At 55.4% G+C, this 8,854-nt stretch overlaps 1 protein-coding gene across 1 annotated transcript in view; it reads left to right on the forward strand.

Annotated features, from left to right (window-relative positions):
* The first annotated feature begins 2,472 nt into the window (after positions 1 to 2,472).
* FRS3 (fibroblast growth factor receptor substrate 3) overlaps positions 2,473 to 8,854 on the forward strand; it is an 8,436-nt gene continuing 2,054 nt past the window's right edge. Inside the window, exons 1-6 of the mRNA XM_014587853.2 lie at positions 2,473 to 3,705; positions 3,803 to 3,891; positions 5,041 to 5,227; positions 7,138 to 7,299; positions 8,035 to 8,192; positions 8,468 to 8,769. Coding sequence (XP_014443339.1) covers positions 3,636 to 3,705; positions 3,803 to 3,891; positions 5,041 to 5,227; positions 7,138 to 7,299; positions 8,035 to 8,192; positions 8,468 to 8,769 — 968 coding nt within the window. The 5' untranslated portion in view covers positions 2,473 to 3,635. The remainder of the gene's footprint in view (positions 3,706 to 3,802; positions 3,892 to 5,040; positions 5,228 to 7,137; positions 7,300 to 8,034; positions 8,193 to 8,467; positions 8,770 to 8,854) is intronic.

Genomic DNA, 8,854 nt, shown 5'->3' on the forward strand with positions numbered 1-8,854 from the left:
GCCGCGCCGCAGTCTCCGCTCCCTCCCTAGGAAGCCCGGGCAGACGGGCGGTGGAGCCCAGGGGCTGGGGGCGGGGATCCAGGGACTACGCGCGGCCCCGACCTCCGCATTCCTTACGGGTGTCTAGACATTCCCTATGACAGCCCTGCACCCTAAATCTGCCTCTCGTCTCCAATCCCCACCCTCATCTCCCTCTCTCCTGGGCACACCTTGGCATCTCCTAGAGCCCTCAGAGCCCCCTCACTCACACTCCAGTCCTCCGATAAGCCACAGACCCCCCAGTCTCTCCTGGATGCTCCCAAAGGCTTCCACCGCCCTGAAATTCCTCTGACCCTTCATGCCCCCCATTCTCCTTGCGCCATGCCCAAGTCCAGAATCCGTGCCCACGTCCCCCAAGCCCCGCATCCCGCCCTGTGTAATCCTCCCCCAGTGGGCCATCTGACGATATGTGCTGCTGTCTCAGGAAGGGGGCAGGAAGAAGTGACCATTTGCACCTGACCATTCTTGGTTTTACTGCTGACTCTGTTGGTGGCTCAAGCCCCAGTGTTGTCCCAGCCACCTGTCTTCAGTCTGTGCACACCTCCCCCAGCCTGCTTCCTCCTACCAGAGGAAAAGATTGGGGGTCTTTTTATCTGGAAGTGTCCAAGGATGCACAGCGTAAGGGATTCTGGAAATTACTTTTTTCCAGAGTGGGAGGGTGGGATTTCAAGGGTCTTCAGAGTCCTGGGCTTGTTGGCTTATCTATCTAGGGCTTAGATACGCTGACATTTTGACTTAATGACATTATTGTTAAAAGTAGGCCTTTCATGAGAACAGCAGTTGGCGTAATGGCTATGTCGCTGAACTCCCATGTAGTTGACTTTGGTTCAAGTCCCAGACCCGGTGTCTTAAACTCACACTGGCGCATGTGCCTATGTGCCCAAGATACTGAGAGGAGAATGGAGGAGAAGGGATTGCAGGGTGGCCATCCCCCCTGGGCGGTGATTTCTTGCTTTCTATCTCTCTGTCTCTCTCTGTCTTTCTGGAGAGCGCAAGTGCAGTATAGCGAAAACCTCCCCCCCCCAAAAAAAATTAGGCCTTTTGGAACTTTTGGAACAGAAAGTCTATTAAGGTTCCAAATGTGGGGCCAGGAGGTGGCGTAGTGGTTAAGATACTGGACTCCCACGTGGTTGACTGCAATTTGAGTCCTGGATCCAGTGGATTGAAACTCATGCCAGGTACATGTGCCTGCGTGCCCAAAATCCCAAGAGAAGAATGGAGAAGGGATTGTAACGCCACCATCCCCCCCCCATCTCTCTCTCTGTTTCTCTGGCAAGTGTTTGTGCTCTATAACAAAACCCTCTCTAAAAAAAACCAAAAAACTTCTAAATGTGAGATTAAAGGAGCCTGTCTAGGGGACCAGCAGATGGCTTAATGATTAGGTTGCTGGACTCCCACATATCGACCACAGTTCAAGTCCTGGACCTGGAGGCTTGAAACTTAGGCTGGGCCTGTGTGCATGCATGCATGCCCAAAATCCCAATAGGAGAAGGGGACTGTGGTGTGGCCATCTGCCCCTGGGGGGCGGGAATTCTTGCTTTCTGTCTCTCTGGCAAGCACACACACCCTATAGCAAAATCTTTCTCTTTCTAAAAAAAGAAAAAAAAAAGGAGTCTGTCTGGGAAGAGGAAAATATCCATTTTAGTGATATTTATCTTACCTAGCTACCTCTAGAAATCAAGGTAGATGCTCCACAGTTTACAGATGTTTCTCCTAAAAACTAAGGCCTTGAGGTAGGAGTTGGGGGAGGATTGACCCAGTCTTACAGATCCTTGGTGGCAACCAGGCTGACTAGAACATTGACTTTCTGAGTCTTAAGCCAGTGCTCTTGCCAGTATAGCATAGTGGCCTTTTTAAATAAGCTCTTTGTAGAGCTGAAGTTCTCTGCAAAGGTTAGGTGGCATTTTTGGTGTTGGTTGTAGGGGGATTCAGAGGGGGATCTAAAAGTGGCTTAAACGGTCTTGGGCAGGGCCAGCAGGTGGTGTGGTGGTTAAGGGCTCTGGATTCCCACGTGGCTGACAGTGGTTCGAGTCCCAGACCTGATGGCTTGCTTTCTCACTTTCTCTCTCTCACTCTCCCCCTAACCCCTGGTCAAATTAAAATAAATGAATAAAGTTAAATAATTCTTTTTTTTTTTTTTTTGGAGAGGTTTTCGCTATAGGGCACGTGCGCTCACCAGAAAGACAGAGAGAGACATAGAGACGGAAAGCGAGAAATCACCCCCGGGGGAATGGTCACGCCGCAATCCCTTCTCCTCCATTCTCCTCTCGGGATCTTGGGCACGCACGCACACGTGCCCAGCGTGAGTTTTAAGCCACCGGGTCCGGGATGCGAACCGCGGTCAACTACGTGGGAGTCCAGTGACATAGCCATTATGCTAACTGCTGGTTCCCAATAAAGTTAAATAATTCTTTAAGAAAAAAGATGATGGGCTGTCTCAGACCTCAAGCTCATTGATGTTAGAAGAGACTTTCTCTCTCAGGGCTTGGAGCTGGTGGTCCCTTTGCCCTCAGTCACTTTCTTCGTTGATGTTTCTGTCCCATTAGGACCTGGCACAGATTTCCAGCAGGGATGGACTGGCAGCAGGTCATGTCATTAAGAGTGGAGGATGAGGATAGATTTCCACTAATCTGTGGTCTCTGTCTCCTCTGCTAGGTGAGCCCAGGTGTGTCCCAGAGGGATCCAGGTGACTTCTCTGCAGACTGTTTGCCATGACACTCCACCAAGGACAGGGAGAATAGAGCGGGAGTCCTTCCCCATGCCCCTCCCATGGTCAGCTCCCCGATGGCCTGGGTGAGGTAAGAGCTGGGCGTAGGAGTCCATTTTCTGGAGTTTTCCAAGTTGGGAGGGTGTAGGTCACTGCATCATTTGAGACTGTACCCATTCAGTGGGAGTTCTAGAACAGCTAATCCTGCAGACTTAGGTCTTGCATCAAGTTGCAGCTCCTTAAAACTCTGGTCGGGATCCGTCTGCAGTTCCTGCTCCCATAGGTCACTTAAGTGTGAGTGGTGTCCTCGCCATCTGAGGCACAGGTCTGAGTGCTGTGACACATAATCCAGAATCCTGGAGCGAAAAGTAAAGAGTAAGGCCCTTGGGCTCCCCTTCAAACAAATGGGAGCAAATCCTGCATTTTTGTAAATGGAGAAGTACTTCATTAAACTTAGACATCTCTTGCTGTTTTAAATGTTCAAACTTTTGAATGTCTCTTTGTGATAATAACGTGACAACTCATTTGAAGAGAGCATCAGAAAGATGATTTGAGGTCGACATTGGGATGATGGTGAGGGAGGATAAGGGAGAATCTAGATGGGATAAAAAAAATAAAAAAGAAGGGAAGAAAAGAAAGTTATGGGCCAAAGTGTCTGGGACGCCCAGTAGTAGTTCCCCTGTGGCATCCGAATGAGGAGCTCAGGCAGGCACCCAGTTCCTTCTGATACAGATCGCTCTGGGCCCCTACGCGGGTCCATGCCCTTTCGCCCGCGTGGACTCCCTTCTCTCGCACCGCCTGGGTCAAACACACTTCTCAAGGTCCAGATCAAATGCTCTCTGAGCAGCTCTGTCCCCTCGTCAGCACCGAATGAACTCACCCTGGCCTCATGTGTGTCTGGCCCTGGACTGAGAGTGAATTCCTTGAGAGAGGGTCTGTGTCACCGTCTGCCGAACAGGGTAGGCGATCCCGCTGAGAGACGGTTTCACCCGGGTCCCCAGGGCAGCCTGTGGGGCTGACGTCAGTGACCTGCCTCTGCCTTCTGTCTGATCCTAGGGCAGGCTGGCCGCTCTGACACCATGGGGAGCTGCTGCAGCTGCCTGAACAGAGACAGCATCCCAGACAACCACCCCACCAAGTTCAAGGTACCCGGGGCCCCTCTCCCCCTGCACGCCCGACGTGCCTTCTGGAGGCACTGAAATGGCAGGAGGCCGTGTTGTGCCCTCCAGCTCATGGCCTCTGAGGTGGCCTGAGGAAAGGACACCCCGTCACTGCTGTGTTTTCGGCTCTTCCTGCTGCCAAGAATAGCAGCAAAGATGGTCCTTTTAGAGCATTCACTTCTGTCCACGTATTTTTGTTACTTTAAATATACCTTTTTTGGAGAAAACAACAAAAGTCAGTATTTGTGAGTTAATATATGGCATTTAAAGTAGTGCTTACTTAGCTCATGGTAAGAACTGTTTGCTTTGGAAAGCTAAGGCCAGGCCTACCCGACTCGTGTACCCCCGGTCCCCGGTCAGGATCTCCTACCTCCCTGTAGGGGGAGCCTTCTCTTCACACTGGGGCCTGTTGAGGCCTGTGCTTCTTACCAGAAGAGCCAGTCCCCAGCAGGTCTTACTTTTTCGTGGGCGGGGCATGGAGTCAGTGTATATTTCTTCTGCCTTGGTTGACTTTCCTCAGGGTCTTCAGACCTTTTTTTTTTTTTTTTTTAAGGCTTTTGCTATAAGGTGCATGCACTCACAGGAGAGAGACATAGAGAGGAAAGTGAGAAATCACCCTCCAGGGTGATGGCCACCCTGCGGTCCCTTCTCCATTTTCTTCTTGGGATTTTGGGCATGCACACACATGCACCTGGCATGATTTTCAAGCCATTGGATCCAGGGCTTGAAACCTGGTCAGCCCTGAGGGAATCTGGCACCTTAACCATCATGCCCTTGGTTGGTCTCATTAAGATTTTGAATTTGCAGTGGAACCCTACCTCACTGAGGTCCGGTCCTTGGATACTAAGCTGTGGGCTGTCCAGGGTGGTTTAACTTTGGCCATCTAACCATCAGTCCTTGGAGGTCAGCTACTGCCCTCTTCTCTCACTATCCAAATAATAAAACTAAGGCTCAGAAAGGAGGAGTTTGCCCAGAGAGCCGCCCTGGTCCGTGGCACTGAGTGTACCCCAGCAATCATGTGGCATTCAGTGAGGGACCTCAGTCCCCCAGCTCCAGCCCTGCATCAGACTGCCTCCCAGGGACCCACAGAAGCCCTCGTTGGACTCACCCATGGGCCTCCTGTCCCCTCCTCAGGTGACGAATGTGGATGACGAGGGGGTGGAGCTGGGCTCTGGGGTGATGGAACTGACTCAGAGCGAGCTGGTGCTGCACCTGCACCGGCGGGAGGCCGTCCGCTGGCCCTACCTCTGCCTGCGGCGCTACGGCTATGACTCCAACCTCTTCTCCTTTGAGAGTGGCCGCCGATGTCAGACAGGCCAAGGTGAGTACCAGCCCTGGCCCCCACCCGGGATAGGAGCTTGTGCACCTGAGGCAGACCCTGGGCTGAAAGGTGCAGCTTGGGGAACTGAGGGAGGGTCTGTCCTAGGATTTGAAGGTGGGTATTTACACCCAACCTGACCCTCAGACTGCACAGATTTGTCCAGAGAGGGAAGACGTCTTGGCTAGGGGCACACGGTGCGTAGTCACAGAACTAAGTGGACTCCCAGGCCGATGCTCTTTCTCGTCAGTCACTGCAGTTCCGGCCTGGGTCCAGCGTGGCGACAGTCATTGCACAGCCTGTGGGAAGGAGCCCGTGCTCCCAGGCCAGAGCCTGCCTGGCAAAAGCAGTGACTCCTCCTCCCCCATTACTCCAGTTTCAAGGGACGTTTTTGTCCCCAAGTAGGAACAGTCTCCTTTATGAGGCCTCAAGTCATGCACCCTGGCTTCCGTGAGTAATGAAGGAAAGTCAGGCAGGTGACTGGCTGCTGCGGGGCTGAGGAGCCCGGGAGCAGGAGATCCCTCATGCACAGGTGAGCCCTCAAGAGCTCCATCTTCATCTCCCGTCACCTGTGGCATGTGGAACGTGGTATTGCAGCTCCTCTCTCTCCCTGCAGCCAGAGGGGTGGGTTGTGCTCTGAGGGCAAAGCTAGAGCCAGCCTTGGCTATCCAAAGGAATAACGTGGTGAGCTTATCTTTAAGGATCCAGACATAAGATCTGCCGAAGGAACCCTGTATGGGAGTGTGTTAAATGCGGTTCGGGGCTAGGACTGTGCAGAGGTGGAATGAGGGATCGTCTCTCATAAGGCTGCCAGCTGAACCGTGCGTGGTCCGTGAGGCCGCGAGTGCTGCCCTTAGAGCTTGGAAGGCAAAGCAGGTGGCACTGGGTGAGCAAGAGAGTAGGAAGAGGCTTCCTCGCTCCTGGCGATGTTCGATCTACACTTGGGATTCCAGAGGGGCTGGCCTGTCACCAGGTGGTTAAAGGAAGCCAGAGGGGCTGCCCTGACAGAGCTCTCTAACTGCGGACTTGCCTGGTCTTCTCTAACCCTCAGTGTATCTGGCCAGGCAGTCCTTTTTCTTCTGCTGTATCTCCTCCATCCCATTCCCACAAACTGCACTTGCTCCGACTCCAGCCTAATGTGTTTATCGTTGTTGCGGCTGTGTGTCCATCCACAGGCCCCACGTCCTAGGTCTCCCAGGGACAGGGGAGTGAGACTCTCGGGCTGGCCCATCACCTCATCTTCGGATCCCGAGTTACGGTGCTCTTCTGAGCTCTGTGGTTCCCCGGACTGTGGGCTACAGTGTTGGCGTTTGAAGGCCGTCAGGCTGGCTGCAGGGGTCTTGATTGCCGCGTCATGTTTGCCTGCCCCGGCCTGCCCATCTTTTTCTGCCTTCTGCACTAAAGACTAAGCTCTCTGCACTCAGGGACCTGTGCACAGGTGGCATTCACTCTCTGACCAGGCCCTGAGCTCAATATCCAGGGAACAAGGAGTGAGCAGGCCAGACCCTGCTCTCAGAGCACCACTGGGCTTAGAGCTGAAGGCTGGACCCTGGGGGAGCAGGGGAGGTAGGCAGAGGAGGACCCAGAGGCTTCTCTCCTCTAATCTGTCCTTTCCGCTCTGGCTTCTCTCTCTTTCTCACCCTGAACATCCACCTTGACCTCAGAGGGATACAGCTGGAGTTTAGGTCTCAGGGCAATGCCAACAGATAGGCCAGGTGTGGGCCCAGCCCCTCCAGTGACCCTGGGACTCTTGAGTGTACCTGGGAAGGTGCTCAGCATGCGGGAGGCTCTCCTGTCCCCTGCAGGCCTGGGACACCGTTCAGGAGCATTCCCACACTTCGTACATCTGTCGAGCTCTGGTCTCGGTTGGGCCTGAGGTCAGAGGAGCCTCACCTCTTCCTCTCCTTCTCTAGGGATATTTGCATTCAAGTGCTCCCGGGCTGAAGAAATCTTCAACCTCCTTCAGGATCTGATGCAGTGCAACAGCATCAACGTGATGGAAGAGCCGGTCATCATCACGCGCAATAGCCACCCCGCTGAGCTTGACCTCCCTCGGGCCCCCCAGCCACCCAGCGGTGAGGACACCCCGTGCACGCACACACAGGCACGGGCCAGGAAGCACTAGTCTGCCAGGCAGTGGGGGCACGGCTGGATGATTCCGCCTTCTAGAACTCCCTCATCAGAGTCCCTCTGGGGGACGGAGCGGTCCTGGCCTGGACCAGTCGGGTAACACAGGCCGAGGCATAGAGTCCTGGGACTTGTAGTGACTAATGTCAGGGAGCAGGCAGAAAACATCGGGTTTCCATGGCAACAGTCCGGAGCTTTCGCCTCCTTCCTTCCACCTACTGGGTTGGGCCCATCCACTTTTCTTGGCTGCTGGTGTGGCATCTCGGGCTGCAGCTGCTGTCTCCAGAGGGTCCATGGTTCTTGCTGTTCAGTCACTGAGTTCGACCGGACACTGGCTCAGTGTCCTGCCCACTCTGGGCTGGCCTGTGGGGGGATGGAAGAAATGGAAACATAGTCCCTGGTTTTGGGGAGCCTCCCTGGAGCTCGCAGTCGAGCTAGCATGATACAATGAGGTGAAGGAGTGGCCCAGTGGTGGCAGGTGTACCTTCAGGTGAGGGGTGGGCTGTCCTCCGAGGGACAGGGAGAGCTAGAAGAGCAAAGAGGAATGACGGGGGTTCACTGGGGCTGGCCACCACAGGCCCAGAGAGTGCCTCCCCGGAGAGGGCCCGTCGCACACGCACACTCGGTTGCGTGACCGTCAGGTGGCTCGGTACCCCTCACCTGGGTTTCTGCCCTGTGCCCAGCTCTAGGCTACACTGTCTCCAGCTTCTCCAATGGCTTCCCTGGCTGCCCGGGGGAGGGCCCTCGATTCTCAGCTGCCCGGCGGCCCTCCACAAACAGCCTGCGACACACCTCGCTTGGGGAGGAGTCCACTCACGCCCTCATTGCCCCCGACGAGCAGGTGAGCACACAGCCAGCCAGCCCGCCCTTGCCTCACCGGTCTAGGTCGGGGCAAGGGTAGGAGGCCACCTCCTCCCAGAAAGGGTCATGGGAAGGGGACGAAAACTGAGAGGGTCCTTCTGTCCTCAGAAAGGGAGGCAGCTCCCCTGGGTGAGGAGACAAGGAAGAGGAGGCCCTAGTCCTTGCCCAGGGCTTCTCTTCTCTCACCCTGTCCCTTCTGCTCTTCCCTCCTGCCCCCGGATCCTCCTGCCTCCCCTGAACGCCTTCCCCTTGCAGTCCCACACCTATGTCAACACACCGGCCGGTGAGGGCGAGGAGGACCGCAGCAGGAGCCAGCACTGCCTGCAGCCCCTGCCCGAGGGGCGCACTCCCTTCCCTCCACAGGCCCGGGCCCTGGGCCAGCGGGACCCGCAGGTGTTCTTGCAGCCAGGCCAGGTGAAGTTCGTGTTGGGCCCAACCCCTGCTCGGCGGCACATAACGAAGTGCCAGGGCCTGTGCCCCAGCCTGCATGACCCCTCCCACCACCACAACAACAACAACGAGGGCCCCTCCGAGTGCGCCGCCCAGCCCAAGTGCACCTACGAGAACGTCAGCGGGGGCCTGCGGCGAGGGCCTGGCTGGAGACTGGGCCCCAAGGAGCCGGCCTGGAGCAGCCTTGCCCAC

Source organism: Tupaia chinensis, unplaced genomic scaffold, assembly GCF_000334495.1.
Source record: "Tupaia chinensis unplaced genomic scaffold, TupChi_1.0 Scaffold000238_1, whole genome shotgun sequence".
In the NCBI taxonomy this organism is placed as follows: Eukaryota; Metazoa; Chordata; class Mammalia; order Scandentia; family Tupaiidae; genus Tupaia; species Tupaia belangeri.